The sequence below is a fragment of the Nannospalax galili genome, unplaced genomic scaffold, assembly GCF_000622305.1.
Source record: "Nannospalax galili isolate Female #2095 unplaced genomic scaffold, S.galili_v1.0 scaffold995, whole genome shotgun sequence".
In the NCBI taxonomy this organism is placed as follows: Eukaryota; Metazoa; Chordata; class Mammalia; order Rodentia; family Spalacidae; genus Nannospalax; species Nannospalax galili.
The window spans coordinates 2,164,612-2,190,396 of NW_008337291.1; the positions used below are offsets into that span (position 1 = coordinate 2,164,612).

A 25,785-nucleotide genomic window follows, 5' to 3' on the forward strand; every position below is an offset into this window, starting at 1 on the left:
ATTTGGCTTGTAATTTTATGGTGTGATGTATTAGGTAATTTTGAGGCAGCTGCTCATTAAAAAATCTTTCTAGTAAACATAAGAAAAATTAAGTTGAGGATATCAAAACATGATACATTGTATGGATTTTCATAAGTGAATGTTCCTACTGATTGCTTAGGTATAGAAGATGCTTATCTACAGGAATCTGATGTGACTTTATTTTAGTGCTCATAAAGTGATTTTTGTTTTTAATAATGTATTATATAGTAGTGTGATACTTCGATATGTATGTGTTTATGGGTAGTATGATATTTTAATAGGTACATATTTGTGGGGAAGTGTAATATTTCTACTACACTTGGATTTCATTGGTTGAAACTCTTAACTGCAAAGAAGGCAAGGAAATTGGAAATTGAGTTTTTGTGTCCAGAAGAGAGTAGGGATTTGAAAACATATCTAGGATATACACACAGAAATACACATACATATATGTATATACTATTCAGTTCAGTATTAGTGTTAGACACACATTGTTTTGTTTTGAATAGTGCATATATAATGTCTGTATTGTGTTATATATGGGCTTTGTGTGCATTGTACATTGTATATATGCACACATGCATATATACCCAAAACCCTTTGAGATCAGCCTTGGAAAAAAACTAATACTTTTCTGAAAGTTATCAGAATAGTTCTTGTATGTACATATTTTTTGGCACAGGGTCTCATTAGTAGCTCAGGCTAGCATAGAACTTATTGTATTTCAGAATGATTATTCCATATATTTTGTTCTGCTTTTTCTTCCATTTGTGTGTGTGTGTGTGTGTGTGTGTGTATGTGCACGTGTGCACCAGGTGGGCCATGTTGCTCACCTTGTATTTATGTAGGTCCTGGGGATCCATACTCTGGTCCTCATGCAAGTGCTTTAACCACTGAGATCTCCTCAGCCATGTCCTGATTTTATTTATTTTTTTATGCCTCTATAGCAGAACTCAATAAATGTGTGTAAAATTAATGGATTTTATATGAATAGATAAGCCATAGGTAAACAAATGCCTTTCAGGTTCTTAATACTTTTTCTTAAATTTTTAATACATTTAAAAGCTGTGACTTTTCAATACTGTCTAATTTTTTTATCCTTTAGCTCAATATTTTTGTAGAACAAAGATAAATATGTATCTAGGCTCTTGATTACAAACTAGTAAAATATGAATTGAATTAATCTTAACCAAGAGTTACTTTATCACAAATATAAGATGAAAAAAGTAGATCTATCTATGCTTAGAGATACTACAAGTGGCTTTAATAGATGAAAGCACATAATATTTAAAAACTAAGCAATATACAAATGTTTCCTGAAGTGAATTCTTTATATTTTCAACCACTGTGCAAATTTTCCTGGTGAGTTTCTGGTCTTCTGTGGGATTTGTGTTTAAACCTTGTGTTGGCCTTCTAGGACAGCTTTGGAATTGATATATGTAGAACTGATTGATCTGTCACCAATATGTATAAGCCTGACTGCCATTTCAATTGCATTTTGAAGTGTTTATGAATAAAATCTTGTGCTTTTCTAATTAGTAGTGTTGATAGCATCTTTGTTGATAACCTTAACATGACCTATAATCCATATGTGTTTCTTTGTGTGTGTGGTACTAGTGATTGAGTCCAGGCCTTGTGGATGCTCAGAAAATTCTCTACTACTGAGCTACAGTCTTAGTCTAAAATCCATATATCTTTTGATTGATTATAAATAAAATCTTCACATTTCTTAAGTCTAATACATTGGCTTAACTAATACATTAAAATGAAATTTCCTTTTTTTCCTTTTCTTGTACATGATAGATAGTGGATATCTTTCATTCCATAGCTTGTCAGGAACCTGTGGACACTTGTTTTACTTTTAGATTTGGTGAAACTCCTTGTACACCTATTTATATAAATAATCTTACCAGAAAATTAACTTACATTTTTACAGACCTTAAAAATAACTGGTGGATGTGTTCACTCAGTGCTCAGAATTCATAATAGTCATATTCAATAAAGTCACCTCGAATAATGGACTCAGCAAACACAGAACCATTGCTTCTAGGGAAATACACAGGTTCCGTGGACTTCTGGTCACATTTTAATCAGCCAGTAATTGTCTTAAACTTGTCTCATGTGAATTTTTGTTTAAAGACAACATATTTAATATACACTGTTGATTAATTAACATTGAACTCACTGTTTACAGGACTGCAACTCATGTGAATGGAGTTGACCTAATATTTTTATCAGTATGACACACGAGTCTTTTTGTTTTTGGCAATAGTAGATGCATGTACCACTAGACAGCTTTTCAGCACTGTGTTGGGGGTCATTGTAATCAGTGGAGTCACCCATGAAAAGCATGCAAGTGCCAACAATGTAGCAACAGACAGATCATGGAAAGGATCCCTGTAGAGCTATAGAGCACCCACTTGTCTGACCTTGCAGTGGGGAAAATTCAGTGAGTCCCTCACATTTTCACTGTATTATCATCAAAATAAAAGCTGAGAAAGCAGAGATGAACCTGAGCTCATAAAGCATCTCCTAAGGGCCTCATAAGCATTGAGCATTGTCCTGAGTGGACGTGGGATGTGTGAGTCTATTATTCTTGACTGATGTCCCTAACTGTTATTTGACCTTACGGATTTTTTTCTCTATATCCACATAAAATTTTTGAAGAATTAATTGTTCCCTGTGCTTAAATAAATTTATGATAACTTAGTTCTTTCTTTAAAATTTATCATTCTAACAGGTGAAGTTGGACTTTAAAATTTCGTATTTGGAAAATAAAATTTGAAACTGAGTTTTTTCTTGTATACTTCTAGGACAAGCTGCAGTTTCTTTAAAAAAATTTATTATATATCTAATATACAATTTACATATTAATGGATGTTTTGATGTATTCTTAAACAGAAGAAAAAAAGGGAAACTTTTCAGATTTTAAAACTCTTCCCTCCCAGAACAAATAAAAAATGTCATTTTTTTGCAATGGGTCAGTGTAACAAATTTATTCAGTAACCAATCATGACTAATTCCTTTTTCACTAGTGGGCAAAAGAATTAAGAAGAAAGCCCAACTTTCCCAATCACTGCTTCAAAGGAATAACGAATATTGGAACCTTATGGAGAATGCAGAAATGATTCTTGCTACTTTCGTGCCCAGAATCGTGAATTCATATATCCATCAAGAAAAAAATGCCAGTGCCTGTAAAGTGGCAGTGACTGTCTGCTCACAGGTGGCCTGCCTTGTCATGGTGTCCCTATAGTCTTGGAATGATTGCTGGTTCTAACATGTATCCACAGCAAAGTAAAATTTTCATGAAGAGCCAACAACTCGTTAGATTCCAAAGAAATCATCTCCATAGGTTTTTGCCTAGGTATGGACTGCAGTGACCAGAGTGGGCACTACTGAACAGAAGCCCTGATTCCCTCCTGCTGAGAGGAAGAATTTGTAAAGATTCAATAGGACAGTACATTTCAAAATGTAGAGACTGGTGGCTGCCACATAGCCATGGCTTAATAACATACCTGCTCTTTGTATCATGATGCTTGACTCTACAGGGTATCAAGGTGGTCTTTGAAATACCTTATCACATTGTACTTGGTAAATAAAATCTTCTTAAATGTAATTTATACTACGCTTATGAAATTACAAAATAGGAAACATCTATGCCCAACAGTTTAATACTTTTAAAAGTCCAAGATTATAAATAATCTATTTTTTTGTTTTTTGTTTTGGGGAACAGGGTCTCACTGTGTAGCCCTAGCTGGCCTGGACCTTGTTCTATAGACAAGATTGGCCTTGAACTCACAGAGTGTCCCCTGCCTTTACCTCCCAAGTGTACTATCCCACTTGGCAATAAGCTATTACTACTTTTATTTCAATATAATATATGTGTGTTCACATCAACAACAACAGAAATAATGAAATGCTAACTAAAATGTGAAAATAGCTTCATTTATGTAGTTTACACTAATGGAGATTTGTAAAAACGGAACATTAGTAAGATCATGGACTAAAGTATTTATAAATTCTGACTTTGGGTGGGCAGGGCCTATGTGTTAGGGTTTTAAAATCTTCTATATTGATTTGTAGTAGGTCAATGACTATAATGTTGAAAAAGGGACTGTAAGGACTTGCATTGTTACTCTCCTCTCTGCTCTTTAAGCTTCTTTCCTGCAACATGCTCAGTGCGGCAGGTTTCTCCAGTGAGCGGCTGCTATCCATTCTTGGCCTGAACACAACAGAGAACGGCCTGTTGAATAGATGCTGCACTGCTGCTTCTCTGAGTGCTTATCTTGTTTGCTGACTGCTTTGTAATTCTTACTGCTTTGAAATGCCTTTCTTTTTCATCTGTGCACTCAGATTATATAGAAGGAGAGTTTTTTTTAAACCATTGAGATATATTCTTATCAGGATGTTTTTCTTCCATTTCGTAAATAATGGTATTATTAGACATAAGACAAAGTTCTCCCAGCCCAAGCCAAAGGAAACAATGCAGTGAGCATGAACAGTAGGGGGTGAGCTAGACAGAGCAGCTATCTTGTTTTTCTTGCTGGCCTTTAATCAATGCTTGTATTCTCTTCAAACTTCCTTATCCATCTTTTGTGGGCACTGTTTATGAGTTTCCTTCCTTTCTTCCTTTTCTTTTAGTGACAGTGATTCTGTTCCATTAATTTATCAAGGTGTCACATACAACAGGCTGATTGTATAGTGGGTAGACACATTCTCCATGTGCCAGAGTCTGTCTGTCGCTGGGTTTTCTCTTCTTTACGATGAACTGGGAGGTTGCTGGCTCTTTGACTTTTGATTCTTGAATGTGCTTCAGTTCCTAACTGTCACGAAGTGTTTCTGCTTCTGTTTTTCTAATTGGCTCTTATCCAAAGCATAACCAGTGTCTTCCCTTCCCAGAATGCCTACCTATGATGATCTGTTCTTTACTAACTTTTGACTGTTGGACATGTCTTACAAATAGCTACCCACAGAAGCATTTCCCTTTATTTAGTGTGCTTTATCTTTTCTTTAAGACATGAGAATTCCTCCAAGGGTCAGAAACACAAGATTTTGGTAATCAAAAATGACAGAGGCTACAGATCACTGTTACCATCATCCAATAAAAACACATACCTTTCTTTTACCTATTTAGTTACATGGGACTCTACTTGAAGGTACACAACGCATTGGGATTATCTTTCTTCTGGGCTTGGGAAAATAACTACAGTAAAATTAAAGGAAATTTCTTCTAACTCTTACCTGCTATCTGGTACATGCTATTTTCTTAATGGAGCAAATTTAAAGATAATTAAATTGGTGAGATCTGGGAATGACTTTTGTTTTTTTTTAAATAAAATTTACTTTTTATTTACTTATTTACTCTGTGTGTGTGTGTGTGTGTGTGTGTGTGTGTGTGTGTGTGTGCACGCACGTGCGTGCGGGTGTGCGCGGGCGCTATGCGGGTGTGCCCGGGGGCCATTAGGAGGGCATCAAAGCCCCTGGAGCTGGAGTTAGAGGTGGTTGTGAGCTACCTGATGTGGGTGTTTGGAACCTAACTCGGGCCCTCTGCAAGAGTAACAAACGCTCTTAACCATTGAGTCATCTCTGCAGCCCCAAACTTTGGCTGTATTTACCACCTAGATCATTCAGAACTGCCATAGGGACCCTTAGTTCCATCTTTTCTTTTTAAAGACTGGCCTTGGGTGCTGCTTGTTTTTTTTTGTTGGATATGAGAGTTCTTCTAATCATGACTACTTCAAAGCCAATAGCTGGTACGGTATGTACATCATGAGTGAGAGCCAAATGAAGATTTAAAATCTATTTTTATTAGCAACTTTTGTTCATTAGCAATTTCATAACCGTGTGTAATGCATCTGGTTACTTTTTCATCCTAACCCGCTCTCCTTCCCCTCCCACCCCTGCCAGCACTCCTCTTATTCCCTGCAAGTCTCTCTTCCATATTCATGACTTTTTATTATGTTTTGTGTCCTACAGAGTTTAACTAGGGCCATCTGTGTGACCCTGGGTTTTTAGCTATCCACCAGAGCCTGATGGGCTCACCACTGGGTATATAACTGGATAATATACTTCCCTCAACTACCAGAATGTGTTAGCTGCCAATGATTCAGCAGTAAATGACAGCAATGCATGGGGAGGGGGCTCACAGGGCTCCACCACTTATTGGTGAACCATTGTCAAATAAAACTCTTTGTCTGAAGGAATAACTTGGTGTCTGCTTGTATCATACATTAGATAAACCTTCATAATGATTCAGCTGATGCATCCTGTTTCAGAAAGGAATTTTAGTGAAGCTTAAATTACCCTTTACCCCTTTTCAAATGGGCCAGGTCACAACCCAGCAAACAGTCAAATACCATGAGGTGGGTTTGTGGCTCTGCATTTTAACATCTCAATTGATTATTTTTCATATTTCCAAATGTTTTCCTCTAAACAGCAGTCATCCTTGGAAAGAGCATCAGTCTGTCCTAGGTGATGATTGTTTCCTGATCAGGGGGTTTACTCTGAGCTCACTTATCTTTTTTGTAGGATACTGATCTTTTTTTTTTTTTTTTTTTACCTCCACTCCTTTGTCACTTAAGTATTGAAACTCGTATCAAATATCTCTTTGGACCACTGTTCTGGCATCATTATTTTCTATGATTATTTTTAGATGACCCATAATGTCTTTCCCTTGGCTATCAGCAGTCTCGGCATCTAACTAAATGACTGTGAGCAGGGCCCCATGAAGGCAAGTGTGTGGAATATACATTGACAAGATGCTGCACTGTAACATTTGACACATTAGTGAATGGGCACCTGCCAGAACTCAAGAAAAAAACACACTTGTCAGACAATCCAGTCATCCATTAACTAAAACCAAAGAAGTGATAGCTTCTAATATTCCACTGAAACTGACTATGGAAATCTCATACTCACTTTGTTTCAAATAGCTGAGGAGGACGGGAAAATAGAAGGAAGACTATGGCCAAATGTGGACCTGATTTTGTAGAAGGAAAACTACTCGGGGCGCCCTTTTTGAGTCATCAGTATTCAAACTGTGAATTGCAAATGAATAGGGAATGACTGGATTTTGGAGAAAGCATCAACAAGAAGGATGCATTGGGAACAAAACCAAACAACAAAACAAAGTTGAAAGCACAACCAGAGTAAGATTAGAGCTGAGTTGAAAGGATTTAATAATCAAAGCATTTGATGTGATCAATATTTCAAATTTCTCCTCTTTGTCTTTCATCTGCTTTTACTCTTTTGAGGTGTCTGCCTCACCAATGTATTTGTGCTTTTCATATGTGAAAATAAGTATAAGAATAAACACTATTGTTCTGTTTTAAATCTTAGATGCCCCATCTCAGTTACTTTTCTAGTTACTGTGACAAAATACCTCACAAAAGCAACTTAAGGAGGGAAGGTTTTATTTTGGCTCACAAATCCATCACAGTGGAGAAGGCAGGGCCACAGGAAGGTGAGGCAGCTGGTCACATTGTATCCACAGTCAGGGAACAGAGGGAGATGAGTGTTCGTGCTCGGCTTGCTTTCTCTTTTTCATTTAGTGTGGGACTCTAGCCCATGGCATAGTGCTGCCACAGTTGTAATGGGTCTCCAGTCACAGTTACCCTAATCCAGAAACTCCTTCGCAGACATGTTGAGACGTTTGTCTCCTAGGTGATCCTAGATCCTGTCAAGTTGACAATCAGTGTTAACCATCATAGCCCTCAAATGCTCATGTGTTGAAGACTTGGTCTCAGTGCAGTAATGTTAGTGTGTTGTACAGTAAATTTTTATAGTTAGGGCTTTGGAGGGAATGATTGGATCATTAGGGCTAGAACCCCATGAATATTTTTGTTATTTAGGGGTTCATAGCTTAATGGGTTTGGAGAGACTTTGCTGTAGAAGTGAGCTCTTTCTCTTGATGATTCCTAGTCACCATTGAGGGGAGGAGCCTCCTCTGACACATGCTCCATGCACCACCATGATTTCCTTCCTCACCATAGGCCCCAAAGCAACCAAGGCTTCCATGGGCTGAAACTATGAAGTCATGAGCCATGACAATCCTTTTCTCCTCCAAGTTGATTTATCTCTGGTATTTTCACAGTGACAGTTGTCTTAACACAATTCTGTAGAGCTTATCAATACCAGTTACTATTCTATTTGCAGAATAAAATCATCTAGGGACTGGAGATGTAGCTCAGTTGGGACAGTGCTTGGCTAGCAAACACAAAGCCCTGGTTTAATCTCCAGCACCAGATATAGGCATGGTTGTACCATCCTATAATTCTAGCCATCAGGAGTTGGAGCCAGGAAGGTCAGATGTTCAAGACTTCCTTGGACACATGTCAACTTTGAAGTCAGTCTAGGCTAACTGAGAACCTGTCTTAAAAATATCTTATATAATTATCAGAGAACTTCTAGGAGTAGGTAGAACATGGAAGCCCAGAGAATGTATGAGTTAGGAGAGGCCTATCTCCTCTTAACAAACAGCCCTGAAATCACAGTGAGTTAAGGGGTCAAAGGTGGATTACTTACCCAACTAGGTATGTGAGGTACTGTACTCTTCTCTGTGGAATCTTCTTATCCAGGCCAAAAACCGAGGTTGACTTTGGGCCTCCACACATATCATGTGCACACACATGCACCTGCACTCACATGAACATGCATACACAAATATGACTCAGAATCAGTGAATTTACAGTGCTTCTATTACTAATGATGACTCAGTTTGGTTGAGTCCTGGTGTGGGAACTGTCTCTAGGCCAACCACATAACTAGTATCTCACCACTCACAAGAGATGTACATTTGCTCCTGTAATGGGATGGTTCCAGAAATTTTATATTATATATGTTTATATGTATACATATTTTTACATATATGTAAATATATTTATATATGTTTTTACATATATATTTACATATATTTTACACACACACATATTTGTATCATCTTCACCCCAGAATTCTTCTAATAGAGAAACCAGTTTGTCCTCATAATATGATGAATCTCACAGTAGACTTAGTAAAAGATCTCTGACAGGAGTGATGAATGGCTCAAGCAGCAAAGCACTTACCTCTCAAGCATGAATGCCTGAGTTCAATCCCCAGAACTTTGTAAAAAGCTAATGTGACGATGTGTACTTGTAATTCCAGCAATGGAGAGATGGAAAGCAGAGGCATGTCGGTCCCTGAAGCTTGCTGGCCGACTTGATGAGTTCCAGGCCAATGAAAGACTTTGTCTCAAAAGGTGGAAGTCACCTGAAAAAGGGCACTGGAGGTTGACCTCTGATGTCCACAGACATGCCCACACATGTGGATGTGTGCACTCAATGAGCACACACACACAAATTTTCTGACAACTGACGTTCTAGATGCCTCTGGAGCCAAGATTTCATGAATCTGTGGAGGTTTATCTATGGTGTGTGATATTTGATTTATCTGTGTAGTTTTTAACATTCTTGAGTAATATGTAACAGTTGTAAATTCCTTCAATTAAAAAAACACAGCTTTTCAATAAAGAATTTGTGATTGTGCAGTCACATACCCATATTTTGCTTTCATGTACTTCAACTCTTGATGCTTAAGGGTTAGGACTGACATTTATCTATGAACACCTCTTTCATTCTGGTCAGGAATAAATACTCCACTCGTTGAATATCTGTTGTATTTTGCTTGGGTCATCTATTAACTATAAAAAACGCTGCATATATGTCCCCAAATGCTTAGGACAACAAATGTTTCAGATATTCAACATTTTTTCCAATTTTTGGATTATTTTCACACAAGTTATCAGTGAGACTTACTAATCTGAAGTATGAAATATATCACATCACAGGACCCAGATTTTAGAGTCTTTTGGATTACAGAGACCTGCTTTTTGTTTAGAGAAATGAATTACATAGTATATATGTTTGCTAGGGCTGTCATAACATGGCCCTGCAACTAGGCCTGTTAAAAGAACTGAAATGTCTTGGAGTTCTAGATCACAGGAGGCCAAGATCAGGATATTGGCTGCATTAGTTTCTTCTGATTGCTTCCTGGATGCAATCTGTGCTAACTCTGGGAGGTTTGCTGGTAATCTGTTTTCAGTGCTTTGTAGAAATGTCACCCAACACACAAACCTTAATCTTCACATGCCATGGTCCCTGTGTGTGCATGTGCCTTCAAATTTTTGCATTAAATTCTTTTGTTTATTAATTTATATATTTATTTTATGTGTATGAATGTTTCGCCTACATGTAAGTTCAGTACCTGTGGAGGCCAGAAGAAAGCATCAGATTCCCTGGACCTGGAGTTATGGATGGATGGTTGTTAGCTGCCATGTGGGTGCTGGGGAAATGAACCCTGGTCCTCTCCAAGAGCAGTCAGTGATTTTTACCTGTGAGCCATATCTCCAGCTTCAAATAATCTTTTTTTTTTCTTTCAGTTCCTCAGTCATGTTTGATTAAGACTCATTTTAAGAATGTTGCTTTAACTTGATTATTTCTATAAGATTTTTATTTCCTGTTAGATCACAGTTTGAGATACTCAGGGTTAGGACTTCAAATCTGAATAGTTTTTGAAGGGAGGTATCTCAATCCATACCACTGAATATGAATATGGCATGTCTTTTTAGGGACAGGATGCTCCAGGGAGACCAGTGGAATTTTACTCATCATTGTAATTCATTGTTTCTTCCACAGGGTGTAGTAAAGTCCCTCCAACACAGTAAACAGCATAGTTATGAAAAAAATTGACAGTGTTTCTGATTGTGCCTAAACGTCACCATTTTGTTGAGAAGAATTCACACGTCTGTGACTCACTGCACAGGGAACACAGTCTTAGTGTACAAACTTTTGTTACTGTCCATTATAATTTCAGTCAATATGTCCTGAAACCTTTTCCTAAAAGCCACAAGCCTCCTGGTCTTGAGCTTACACAGATGACTTGAAGCTTTCCACAGATACTGTATTGGAATCATCATTAAAATAAAGCCAGAATGAGATTTCAGGGTCACTGACAGTTGAAAGTCATGGAAAACTCGAGTATTTGTCACATAAGGGCAATTTTCATGAGTTAGAACATAGTATGTGTTTTCTTTTCCTTAAAAGTCCCCTTCCTCGTTTAGCTATATGTGGTTCATCAATGTCATAAGATGTGATGGAAGACAACTGAACTTCAAATGATATGATCATGATGTAATCACAGTCTTATTTATAAAGTGCTTCTTAATTGCTACCGATGCAGCTTTAAATTTGTTTTTAGTAGAATTTTAATTCTGAAAAAAAGAATATAAGATATGCAAGAAAATGTGGGAAATTCCAAGTTTCTTAGGAAATATGGACATACAGGACATCCTTGTTTAGAAACAGAATTTTTCAGAAGTAAAAGTTAAATTTAAGAAACTTTTTTTCCTCTTTGATATCTTATAAAAGTATTTGCCCTATTGCTATAATAAAAACACTGGCCCAAACCAACTTGGGGAGGAAAGGGGTATATTTCATCTTTAGCACAGATCATAGAGGAATATGGCTTACTAGCTTGCTCTCTTGTCCTGTGCTCAGCCTACTTTTTTACACAACCCAATACTGCCTGTCCAGGGCTGTCACAGTCCACAATGGGTTGGGCCCTCCCACATCACTCAGTAATGAAGAAAGTGCCCCATGGACATGGCCACAGTTCAGTCCCATGGAGTAAATCCCTCAATTGAGGTTCCTTCTACCCAAGTTGATACCTGAAGCTGTCCAGAACAGGATCTTTCTTAAGAGTTTGATTTGAAGTCATTGAACGGAATTTTCACTCAAGGGAGATTATTTCAAGAGTTAAAACAAGCAATATGTGTCTCAAAATCGGTGGGGAGTTGCTCTAGTATACATTATATACATTTTTAGAGACTCATTTGGTTGAAGATTGGTGGGAAAGATGTAGAAGAAGAAGAAAATGAGATTTTTTAATTTTTTAATTTTAATTCATTATTGTGTTAAACAGAGGAGGTACTTTTGAGTTCATAAAAAATTTGGGGATGAAAGCATGCATTATTCTAGTGAATGGTAGTAGTAGCAGGTGCAAAGAATAAAGGAGAAAACCGAGGAAGACAAGTTAATTTCTTCCTCTCTACCTATTTACTGTAAAGAGTACAGGCAGTGTCTAAAATGCCAAATGCCACATGTATGCTGAAGTAGTGGGTTTTCTCCTCTTGTAGGGTCTCACTGGCCCAATTTGGTAAGTTTCGAAGCATAGGATTAACTTATTTATGTGGGTGTAGTATATGTACATGTTCCTATGATACAAGTGCACATGAATGTGTGTGTACATGTTCATGCAGGTATACATGCATGTCTGTATGTGTGTGCATGCAGGAATGTATGTACACTTGCATGGAGCCCAGTGGTCAACAGTGTGTGTCTTCTTTGAGCAGTCTTTCACTTAGTTGTTGAGAAAGGGACTTTCATTGAACCTGGAACTCATTGACTTGGAAAAATCTGCTGTCCAGTGAGCTGATCCAGGGATCCTCCTGTCTCAGCCCCATCCCACCTACAGTGCTGGTGTTACAGATATATGCTGTTATGCCCAGCTTTTATGTGGGTGATGGAGTTCTGAAGTTTGGTCCTCATGCTTGCATAGCAAGCAATTTACCCATCGAGTTATTTCCCTAGATCCATAGAAACCTCCTGCTTATTGCCAATTCTCTGCATGGAACTAAGTTTTGATAATTGAAATTATATGACAGCTTGAAATATGGCCTCACAGTGATGAGAACATCTTTGCTCTAAAGCATGATTGTTCATTCATTGTGGTATGTTTATGTCATAGACTGCTAACCATGTGATCCTAGCCCTCTAGCATCTCATAGCTCACGAGGGAAGAGAAATAAATAAGGAGGCAGTTACAATAACATGGGTGGCTCAATGGGTAAATGACTCCATGAATGGAAATATAGGTGTCATTTGAGTCACCGTTCTTGTGAGTGGAAGAGCAATTTTGAGAAAGAAGAAATAGGATACGGATTTAGAGGGTTGGCTCTGTGTGTTCATGTCTGTACAAATATTTGTGGAGGCCAGAGAACAACCTCAGCTGCAATTCCTGAGGTACTATCCACCTTTTTTTTTCTTTTGGGAGACATGGCTTATCACTCTTCAGAGTTTGCACAGTAGGCTAGGCTAGCTAGCCAGTGAACCCCAGGGATCCACCTCTCTCTGCTTCCCCAGTGCTGAGATTACAAGCTCATGCTATCATGCCCTATTTTGTTTAAATGATTCTGAGGATTGAACTGGGGTCATTGTGTACTGATGAACTATCTATCCAACTATGAGAGATGCATTTTGTTGCTGTTAAAAGGCAGACTACAAAATTGCAGATTCTTGTTTCTTTTTGCTAGTTATTTCTGGATTCTAAAATATCAAATCCCTTTTTATAGGGGGAGTGCAGTATGAATGTTCTTGATTTAAGGGAGAAAATGGAGTCACATCTTAATCAGCAAACACAATACTATTAAACTTTTGTTTGCTCCTGAGGCTACTGAATGGGCCCATTATCAACCTGTTGTGTTTCCCCATGACTGGATACTCATAGTTATTGGTGCAGAATGCTTTGTAAAAGTCAATAAACATATCATTCCCTCTCAATTTACTAACTTTTATGTATCATGGATGTGAATAAATTCCCCTGATGCAGGTCATGAAAGAGTGATTTGTGGCACTTTAAAGAATTGGGGAAGGTAAGAAGTGGAAAAAGTCGATAAAGGGTTTTCTTTCCTTTGCATTGTGCCTTCTAAAAGTTTGTGTAAAATCTGGTCTCTCACTGCATATCTGGGGGGATGAGTAATGAGTTGAAGTGCTGTGGAAAGGCTAATTAATTTAGTCCTGACTCAGGGACTGCTGCCACTGATCTTGCCATCTGCTGGTGCGACAGGTGCACCTGCCTCCTGGCATTGTCCTGCCTTCTGCAGCGGGTGACTCCCCAGGATATCTCTTTATGGAGAGAATGGTCCCCGGACTCCTTGGGAGAGCAAACCTGTCCCTTCCATGCATGTACCAGATCACCACCAGCCTCCTATTCTTAGGGATTTGCTAGAAATAGGGCTGGCTGATGATTAATTGAACATTTTCCCCCAAGATTTTTGTGCATAACTCCCTGCTCTAGGGGACAGATGAGAGCAATCATTTATCTAATTTCCCTCTAGGCATTTGGCAGTATCTTCATGGGGAAATTTAGGAGAGTGTGTTGATTGAAACAAAGCCCATGTCTGAGCATGGGTTCATGTAGGGAACTGGATTTGCATTTTTCTTCTATACTATAAGGAATATTAGCACTTGGAATTTGGTAGTGGTGGTGGTGGTGGTGGTAGCGGTGGTGGTTCTGATGGTGTGTTTATGTGCCATAGGTCAACTTCAGGTGTGGTTTCTCAGTCACCTTCCACTTTTTGTTTTGAGACAGGGTCTCTCTCTGGACTAGAACTGCCCAAGTAGGCTAGGTTGACTGGCCTGTAAGCCCCAGATATCCACCTGTCTCCATCCCACACCCCTGTGCTGGGTTTCCAAGTGCATGCCACAACACCCAGATTTTTTAAAAGTGGATTTTGGGGGATGGAACTCAAGTACTTATGGCTGCATGGCAAGCACTTTACTGACTGAGCCACCTCCCCATTCCTAGTGTCTACTTGATAAGTTTTCTTGTGTTTCTCTCACTGGTTCACATTAAATTAATCTAGAATGTGTTGCATCCTTGGAGATGTCTGTAATTATTTGAGCAGACTGTTAGTAGACATTGGTAGTTATGAAAGCACAAGAGATAATGAGTAAGATCTTAACTAAATGTATAGTCATTGCTATTTTATTAATTTGGACAAAAATAATGGTCATATTTAAATTAGGAAAAATAGAGTATGAGACATTATTTCCCCCCAAAAGGCAGATGTTGATAGCTTAGTAGGTAAGTACTTGCCTTGCAGGTATAAGGACCTGAATTAAATTTCCAGAACTCATGTAAAAACAACCAATTGTGGTGGGGTATACTTGCAATCCCAGCCCTGAGGAATTAGAGACAAGTGGATTGCTGAGGCCCAGTAGCCAGCCAGGCTAGTCTACTTGGTGACTCTCAGATTCATTGAGAGACCTTGTCTCAATAAACAAGGGCAACAGCAACCGAGGAAAAACACCTGAGGTTGAACTCTGGCCTACATACACAAGGCACACATGTTCACATGTTCCTGCATAAAAGAACACACACACACACACACACACACACACACACACACACCCCTCCACAACATAAGCACACAACAGTACAATTTTAATCAAATGAATATTCATTGCGATTTTATGAATCTGGATGAAAATAATGATCATACTGAACCATATGAGTGGTGATATACAAAGCCTTTTATTGTAGCCCATGCAAGTATCCTATGTTTTCCCAGGATAGATAGGCATTTCCACACATTAGCAGGGGCTCCTGAAGACAGAGGGCTCTGAGGTGCTATGACCTTTCTAAAGGATGTATAGTGTTACAGCTCCTTTCATAGTGATATGATGACTGTATTTGCCTTTTGATTCTCAGTCTGTCATACTCAATGGCTCTCCAGAGGCCACCCCCATGTGACATGGTGGCATAATCAATGAACCACAAGTGAGGGTCCAGGGGTCTCATTTTTATTGGGCCGACATGAAAGCGATTTTCTAAAGTGATTTTCTATTAAACTGTGCCACTCATTTTATTTTTGTTTTAAAATCATGATTATTGGGGCTGGAGAGATGGTTCAGTGGTTAAAAGTGTTTGCTACTCTTTCAGAGGACAAGAGTTTACTTTCCAGCACCCATGTCAAGCAGCTCAGAAACACCCATATCAGCTCTGGAGGACTCCATTGCCCTCTTCTGGCCTCCAAGAGCACCCACATGCACATGCACATGGTCACACCCACACACACATAAACAAACAAAACTTTTTTGTAAAACCATGATTTTATTTCATAATTATATATTTACATTAATTGCCAATAGAATTATAATTGCTATTTATACATTGGTTTTAAAACAGAATATCGTGTATCCCAAAGTAGCCTTTAACTTGCTGTGTACCCCAGGGATTTCCTTGAATTTCTGATCCTTGTGCCTTTACCCCCAAGTGCTGGGATTACAGGTACGCCCCATTATACCTATTTTATGTAGTTCTAGGGATTGGTTCTAGGATTCTGTTTATGCTGGGCAAGAACTCTATTGACTGAGCCACATCCTAAACCCTATACTATTCTTTTTAAAGCTAGCTTTGAGTATAACACCCCTGTGCTGGTGTGCTCCTTGTACTTTTGGTGTGCATTCCAGTTGGTTTTAACAACTAGAACTGAACATGTTGATTTTAGAACTGTCTCACTCGTTTTAATTTCCCATTATTTAGCCCTAGAACAAACCCTCACTAGTGTTTGCTGGATTAACTAAAATTTTCTTTATCAGTAGATTAGGTCTTTTTCATTAGAAGATTATTCTAGGTAAATTAGAGGTAGACTTTGTCCTAGTTTTATTTCTGTTGCTGTGATAAAATACTCTGAAAAAGCAGTTTAGGAAAGAGAGCAATTTATTTGGCTTTTAAGTCCAGTTCACAGTCCTTCCTATCAAGGATCTAACAGCAGCAGGAGCTTGAAGCAGGTGTTCCCATCACACCCATAGTCAAAGCAGAGAAAAATGAATGCACACACACGCACTGCCTTGCTTCCTTCTGCTCAGCTTGATTTCTCCAGTCTTAATACAGTTCGGGACCCCTTGCTTAGGGAGTGGTGCCACCCACAGTGGGTTGGATCTTCCCACATCAATTTACTTAATAAGCCAATCTGATGCCACAGACATGTCCACAGACCAACCCAATGTATATAATCCTTCATTGAGACTCTCTTTCTAGGTGACATTTGGTTGTACCGAGTTAACAATAAACTCTAACCATCAGACCTCTATGTTATATACCATACACATTACTGTTTTAAATATCTTGAGATATAGAAACTTAAAATAAAACCTAAAACTAACATGAACTTAGATATGCAGGGGAGGGTCTTACAATATTCTTCAATACCACAGTATTTTTGCCACCATAAAGGAAACTAATTTTGGATCTGCAAAGTGTTCAATAATTTTTATCTTCATATTTAGAAACCTATACTAACCTACTTGGCGTTTATAAAATTCTTTCCTGAAAAACGTGCAGTAGAGATCGTACATGTTATCTGATGTCTCAATTAAAAGCACAAATTCTGTAGCACATTGACCACTTGCTTCAGGTGAGGTGGAGTGGCCCATTCAGGTCTATTCCCTGCTTCATGAACAGACTGTAGGGAGTGGGTTTTAGTGATGAGTAGAAACAGTTGTTTATACTTACACTCATGCTCTTCTCTGCCTTCAAGGCACTCTCATGAGGCATCTGCCTGGTGGAGAGTAGGAGACAGGGCAGCTTCCCTTCTTCCTGTTAGTGTGTGGATGTGGTGGCGGGAGGAGGCAAGTGAGTCCTAGGTCCTCTTTAGAAGGGCTAGTGAATATTGATCTGTTTCTAGAAAGTTCTGCCTTTCACTCTGTCTCAGCAGATGGCTCTGCAAAGCCCTGTAGTCTGTGGTCTCCACTGATCACAAACTGAATATATCCCCCTTTTTAGAAGGCTTCTTCGGGAATATTTGCTAAGCCTGAAGCCTTGCAGGTATTTTCAGGTTTTTACAAGTGCCAGTACGCTGATGGTTTCATTGGGGGCATTCTTTCTTGGGCTTACCTTGCAGATCTGTCAGAGGCATTCTGAAGATCGACAGTTTGCACAAAAAAAAATGTATTGTTCTTTATTATTATCTTTGATTAAGGCCAGAGGAGGATATTAGGAGTCCTGTTCTATCACTGTCTACCGTAGGGTCTCTCAGGGGTCTCTCATTTAACCAGCAAGGTCCAGCAATCCTCCTGTCTCAGTCCTCACAGTGTTGGGGTTGCAGACTTGGCCATATGTGGCTTTTTATATGGGTGCTTGAGATTTGAACACTGATGAGGAGTTACATAGACTGTGTTTAGTAACTTGTGACTTAGTCTCCATTTGGGTATAAAATTTGATAAGAATGGATCTATGTCATCTTGGGAGTAAAAAACCATTATTTTAACATTTAGTTAGAGGAAAACTGAAAGCGAAGTAGGTATACCTCATTTGTTGTGAGTGTGCGCTTTATATTCTCCTTTTATTCCTGTTCTGTAAATAAGGATCTGAAGCATTTGATCACATATCCCCAGGCATTTGCTTTGTAATCATAAACTCAATACCCGATTCCTAATGAGCTGCTGCCTTTGCCACAGACACTGAACAAAACAGCGATGCATTGTGAAGTCACAGTTGTCTGTTGCCAGCAGAACTAAACCCTTCAGACAGGAGCATGAATGTACATGGACCCGAGTGTGTTTAATTTGCTTTGAGTAGCCAGCAAGTCAAGCATTCTTTGTTTATTTATTTTTTACACAAAGCTGTTTGGAAGTATCTTCAATTTGCATGAAAAAGATACTGGTCCCAACTGGTTTTACAGACATATTGGAACGAGGGAGGTTGACAACATGGTGTGCTGGAGACTTCCAAACCGAAAGGCACACTAGATTGCTGTTGAAAAAGACTAGGCTATTTACGTTTGTTTTTTTGATTGAGTCTGCAACTTCATCCCAGAAACATGATGTGTCATAGTGTTGTCACCTATTCAAGAACTTGGTCATTTCCTTCGTTTTTAATAATGGAAATGTTTTCATGGATATCTGTCTTTCCATGCTTCCTCTTCTCACCAATCTTTTGCTTGAACTCTAAATTAATTTATGAATTAACTGATAAAATGAAGTGATGCCATCCATGACTGAATCTGAATTCTAGCATTGCGTACTGGAGTTAATACTTGCCTAGGTTTTGTGTTCCTGTCTCTGAATCTGACTAAATTTCATATTAATACTTAAGTTTGTCTCAGTATCTACAAATACATAGTTTGTTTTATATCGATGAAAAATTATTTTCTTTCTCTTTTTGTGTGTGTGCAAAGGTCAGAGGTGGACACCAGGAGTCCTACTCCATCACTCTCCACCTTATTCTCTTAAGACAAAGTCTGAGACAGTTCTTACTCAACATAGAGCTAGGCTGGTGGCCAGCAAAACCTCAGTGATCCTCCTGGCTCTGCCCCCCACCATGATGGAATTACAGATACACACATCAGATCATCATGCTTGTTCAATAAGCATCTTACCCACTGAACCATTCCCATCTCCAGTCCTGAGTCAGGGGTTCTTTCATGGAGAACATGGGATTCCATCCCTTTAATCAGGAGTATAGCCTTGCATTCTTACATAGCTGTTGTCCAGGGGCTTCCTCTTTTTTTCTTTAATAGAATATTTTAATTAATTCTTTGAGAATTTCCTTCATGCATACAACGTAATTTGATTGAATTCACCTCTATTCCTCCCCATAACTCCTCTCAGATCTAACCCACACCTCCTCCCAACTTCATGTCCTTTTTCAGATTAGTGAGGCTCTCAAGCCTCATTAGAGAAATTTCTTTGTATAGTGGTCAGTTGTTATTGCAGAAGCTCACAACTGATCAAAATGCAGAGAATATGTGTTTATGGAGTGCTCAGCCATAAATGGGACATCTGCATCATACCCCATCACCCCAAAGCTCAAAGACCATTGAGGAAGAAGGGGAGAAAAAATTGCAAGAGCCAGAGGTTGGGAGGGCCAGAGTGAAATAGTGTTTTCTGGACATGACAGGACCACTGCACCCATGAACTCAGAGTAGCTGTGGTTGCCTGCACAAGACCTGCATAAGATCAAGCCTGTCAACATTCCATCATGGAGAGGGGAGGTACTCACAGGCCCTGCCTCTAACTGAGGGACTATTGACAGTTGATGGTTTTAAGGGGAAGATTCATTTTCCTTTAAGGGAGTGGCCCCTGATAGACTCACCATGCTCCACATCTGTGAGTATATGGGCAGCACAATTTGGAGAATTAGATTTTTTAAAAAAAAAGAAGAAGAAGAAGAAGAAGGAGGAGGAGGGGGAGGGGGAAGGGGAGGGGGAGGAGGAAGAACCTGGAGAGATGGCTTAGGGGTTAATAGCACTGCCTGCTCTTGCAGAGCACCCAGGTTCAGTTCCCAACTAACAACCTCTATTACTCTAGTTCCAGGGGATCCAACACCCTCTTCTGGCCTCCTAGAGAATTGTAGGACATGGGTGGTCTTACATACATGCAGGGAAAACATTCATATCCATAAAATGAAAATAAATAAATAAATATAATTTAAAACAAAGCAAAACAAACCAGGGACTTCTCAATAGCAGGGGAAAATCTGAATTCCTCTTCTTTCTCTTTTGCTTGGGATTCTTTGGGTGGGATGGCCGTTTTTATTTTGATGGAGTGATACTTCCTAGTGAGAAAGAGTTTACAGAAGAATTTGCTACAGATTTGGTGGTGCAGGCCTGTAATCCCAGCACTCAAAAGGTGGAAGTAAGAGGATCAGGAATTCAAAGTCATCCTCAGCCCCATAGTGATTTGGGGGCCAGCCTATGCTATCTGAGACCCTGTCCAAAAACCAATGAACAAAAGCGCTTTATTTTTTATTAACACATTATCAGTTATATGGTTAATGAATTTCATTATGAAAATTTTTTGTGTATTTACAAGGCCGTCCTTCCTTCTAGCCTCTCTTGATCTCACCTTCCTCTGCCATCTTTCTTTGTCTTTTTTAAAAAATATTTTACTTGACTACTTTTTTTTTTATGTGTGTGAGTGTTATGCCTGCATGTCAATAGGTGCACACATGTTTTGCAATGCCCACAGAGGTCAGAAGAGGGCATAAGATCCCTTGGAACTGGAGTTATAGATAGTTATTAGCTGCCATATGGGTGCTGGGAATCAAACCCAAGTCCTCTGCAAGAGCAACCACCATTTTTAACCGCTGAGCCATCTCTCTAGTCCCCATCCCTCTTTTTCTACCTTTAAGTTATGTTTAGCTTCTGTATATAAGAGAAAACATGCAATCTTTTTCTTTCTGAGTGTGGCTTATTTTGCTCAATATGATCTCCAGTTCCATCTATTGTCCTACAAATGTTAAGATTTTGGTTTCCTTTATGGCTGAATCATACTCCATTGTATATGCATACCACATTTTTTCTACTCATTCCTTTGCTATCTCCCTGTTACTTTGTTATAATCATATGTTAGGTGTAGCAATGTTTTGTAAATGGCTTAGGAAGTTTTTTTATCTTTATGTGTGTATGGGAGGAGGGGCACACATATAACTGCAGAGGTCAGATAATAATCTTGGGTGTCAGTCCTCAACCTGCACCTTGTTTGAGATAGAGTATCTTTGCTGTTCTCTGGTGTACAGTAGACTGACTGGCTTACAGTCTTCCAGGGATTCTTTTTTGTACCTCCCATGTTCCTGCATGAGCCCTGGGATTATAGAATGGTACTACTATGTCTTACTCCAAGCTGGGGATCCAGACAAGTTTTCAAGCTTGCATCCCAAGCCTTCTACCCAGTCAACTATCTCCCAGCCAGAAGAACTTGTAGAGAATTGGATTATCTGTGAAGAGACATTTCTGCCTCTGTCATTTTGGTAGTCACATCTTAACCTTTAAATCTTATTGAATTAGGTAGAGGCTTTGTGCATATCTGCACTTTAAGATTTATTTTAATCTTATTTTTTATTTATATGTATTTGTGTCTGTGTGCTTATACCACATGTGTATGGGTGCCTCGGGAGGTCAGAAGAAGACATTGGATCTGCTGCAGCTGGAGTTATAGGCAGTTGTTAGCTGCCCTATGTAGGTCTGGGAATTGAACTCAGGTCCTTTGAAAGAGCAGAAATATCTGTAAACTGCCAAGCATCTCGCTAGTCCCATATTTTCACTTTGTATAAGTGTAATTGGTGCCCTTACTACTTCACTTCATGAAATTTATGATATTCCACAAACTGTTGGATGAGGTGAAGGCTGTTCCTTCCCAGCGCTATAAAGGATTCCATTACATTGCAGCAAGTTTCCTTACTTGCTATTTTGTTCAGGCTGATGCTTATTTTCCATTCAAGGTTATTCCAAATAAGGCTTCTATGAATGTTCTAGTCTGTGTTCTTTGGTGAACACATATGCACATTTCTGCTGGGTCCATACTGCCAAGGGGAAGATGCTGAATCACAGAGTATAGGGTGGATGCTCTAGCTTTCATTGACATCATGGATTTTGAATCCGTATTAGTTCCTTTTCTTGTTACCCTGGCCAAATATCTGACAAGAAGAAAAGCAAGGGAGGAGGGGGATAATCTACTTTACAGTTCTAGGAGATACATTCTGTCATGGGACAGAAAACATGGCAGCAAGTAGTGAAGACAGGGTGGCAGCAGCAGCAGGCAGCTGGTCACATTGCAACCACAGGAACAGAGAAAACAGGAAGTAAGGCTGGCCATAAAACTTGAAGGCCCACCCCCAGTGACCTACTTCCTCCAGCAAAGCTCCACCTTCTAAAGGTTCCACAGTCTTCCCAAACAGCTGGGGACCAGGTGTTAAACACATTAAACCATTGAGGGGGAGCATTTCACATTCAAAGCCTAGAACCATCATTGCTGCATTTCTAATGGTTTCTGGGGAGAGAGGAGATAAATGCATATATTCAGTTTCTATATTTAAATACGTATCAGTTCTTGTCACCTCCGCTACGTCTTTCGTCACTGCATTTGTGCTCTTATCTGTTCATCAGGACTAAATCTGAACACACATGGTTTCTCCACCTTGTTTACTCAAAAGGGACATACCTTCCCTCCATGGTCGTGTGGCTCCTCTGTGTACATTGCTGTTCCTTCTCACAGGGGCAGTCTTCACAGTTCTGCCCTAGGGTCCCCACATGTGTGTCCCTTTGGATATTTACTCAGAAAGGACTGTTCCTTCCAGAAGACTGCTCAGACTTAAGCAAAACAAAGCACAAGGGTTATGCATATGTGTGCCCATGTGTGTAGAGGTCAGAGGCTAGCCTTTGGTGTCATTCCCTAGGCACTTGCATTTTGAGACAGCATCTCTCACTGGCCTATAACTCACTAAGTAGTCTAGAATGGCCAAGGAGCCCTGAGGGACCTATCTGTCTCTGCTCCCCAAGTATTGAGATTAAAAACACACGCCACCACACCTGGCTTTTTACATAGATTCTGGGATCCAGCACTGGTGTTTTCATGTTTATAACCAATCACTTTACTGACTAAGCAATCACCTCAGTCTTGATGACTTGGGATGTTTGGGGGTTTTGTTTTATTTTCATTATTATTATTTTTTTGAGATAGGGTCTTCCTGTAGCTCTAGCAATTTCAGTTGCCTAGGAATGGAGCTGCTTCCTCTGTGTTTGCACAGCTGATCCTGTGGATGAGGGAACACCAGGGATAAAATGCCACTAAATACTTTCTCATCTTGTTAGGAAGAGAAGGATTTTGGTGAAAATCCTTGTTAAATCTAAGATTTGGGGGTGACTGGAAGTCACTACTTACTTTTGAGTCATCTGTTTTAAAAAACTGAAAATCTGTTCAAAGTGCATGTATCACTTCATAAGAACATTCTTAACATGACAATGAATACAGTAAGTGAAATCAGTTATAAGGAATATAAATCAAATTTCATTATTAAGTACAAAATATTAAAGTTAATTTGATTTTTACAAAAATGCATTTTGTGTATGTGTGTTTGCATATGCCTGTGTGTGTATGTGTGTGTGTGTATTCTTGTGTGTGTGTGTGTGTGTGTGTTCTTGTGTGCATGCATGAGCACCCACATGCCATGGCATTACATGTGGAGGTCATAGGACAACTTGCCCTCTCCTTTCACCATATGAGCCTTAGAGAACGAATCTCCTCAGTCTGAATGACTTGGGGTGTTGCAGTTCCACAGGCTTGTGCAACAAACAGCTTCATCTGCCCGGCCATGTTGCTGAACTGCAAATTTTATTTTCAAGACTACATTTTTCTTCCTAGGACTTGGAAAATGGTATGAAGACTTTTATTTAGGCTTTGAAATAAGGAAACAAACACTCCATCCTATCACATCCCAGCTCAACATTTAGTATTTGCTTAGCCTCTCTGACCCTTAGTTTTCTCATCTATACAATGGGTAACTGGCAGTCTCAGAGGAGAATAAGCAAAATGCCTAATGTAGTTAATTTTATACAACAAACCTGTAAATGATTTTCTGTTATTTTAATAGTGGTATAGAGTTATATTTTGTTTACTCTTTAAAATTCAGCATTATAGAGCAAAAAGATGAATAATTAAAATATCTAATCAAAATCAATACAGAAGTACCTCTGAGGTAGTTCAGCCCAAGAAACTTAAGCTATGAACGATATGTGTCACTGAGCTTAGTGACTGGAGCATAGCTTAATGTGCATTCAATATTCATTTGGCTAATACAGACTCCACAACAAAAGAAACAGTGTCATGACAGTGGATGGAGATGATGCCCTGGTGAGTGATCATTTTAATTATTAGTATTAAATATGGTGGAGAGAAAGTGGGAAGTTAAGGAAGGAGTTTCTCTGAAGACCTCCAAAGAATATTACCCAGTCACGTGGTAGAATCTCAATTCCTGGAATGCTCATCCAATCATGTGTTCTCTCTCTGCAGGGAGAAGTTGGCTGTGGCCCGGCTGCAGAGGGAAGTTGCCCAAAGAACAAGTGAAGGGGCTATGGTGAGTCTTGGATGGTCCCCTTTCATTCCGAGCCTCCTGTCACAAGGGCTCTGGCTTCAAAATCCTTCTGTCCTGGCAAATGATATATCTAAACAAAATATTGGCTTATAGCTAACTTAATGATATGTTTTTGGTAAATGATACACTTATGCACAGTTTAGATAGCTTTGCCATGGAAGATGGTAGAAGCAGAGACAGAGAGACACACAGACAGACTGAGAGACCCTGAGACTGAGTTTTGAAATACTGCTCAAATATTCAAAGGGTTAGAAGGCTAGATTTCAAGACTCTCTGCTGGATGGCCAAGCTTCCATCTGTAAGTGCCAATTCTGTAAATGAACAACCTTAGAGTTTTAGGTAAGAACAGTATAATTTAATTCAAACTTCTCTGTTCTTAGAAGGTAAATAAATAAAGGAAGGAAGGCCCTGGTATTTGCTAATGTAATTGCTGTTTATTCTCTTCTTCTGTAGTATTTGTGGTGCATTCTTGCTGCCCTTTCCAGCCCCTGTCATTTAGAAAACGGATGCTTCCTTGCATTTCTGAATTGTACAGAAAAATCAATATGGTTGTTTTGGTCCATCAAAACTGCATTTTATAGACTACAGTCTTTACTGAAGTAGCCACCAGAGTGCTACTGCAACATCTGAGGTGACCGCTGGGTACCCAGGGAGTCTGTGTGTGTGTGTGAATTAACTGCTACCTCTGAGAGGAAAATATCACATAAGCCTTATTTTGCTCCTTTTCTGACAAGATGGTAGCAGGTGTGTGAATTTCAGCAGGAGAATCCATTCTTTATGAAAAGGAATGATGGGTTTGAGGCACTGAAGGCTGCTTCCAGTTCATTTCAGGAGAGCTAAGTGACAGTCCACCCTCTGAAAAGAGGAAGAAGTTTGTGAAGTCTCTGGCCCTGTGCTTCTCCCAGTATAGAACACAGAGGGCTGGAATGACAGACTGGATGTTGAACAGTTCATGTCACGGAGGGAACAGAAGCTGGTATACTTTGGGAAGGAGATCACTATGTTTTTCTAAAAATCAAAATATATAGAGAATCTTGAAAAGGTTCAAACTTTTCAGTTTGAGGCAACCACCCATAA

At 39.2% G+C, this 25,785-nt stretch overlaps 1 protein-coding gene across 8 annotated transcripts in view; it reads left to right on the top strand.

Moving 5' to 3' along the window:
• Positions 1-25,785, top strand: part of Nckap5 (NCK associated protein 5) — a 1,008,915-nt gene that overhangs the window by 385,332 nt on the left and 597,798 nt on the right. For all 8 annotated transcript variants that reach the window (XM_029563242.1, XM_029563241.1, XM_017797976.2 and 5 more), the window contains one exon: positions 24,627-24,690. In XM_029563242.1, the coding sequence (XP_029419102.1) occupies positions 24,627-24,690 (64 nt within the window). The remainder of the gene's footprint in view (positions 1-24,626; positions 24,691-25,785) is intronic.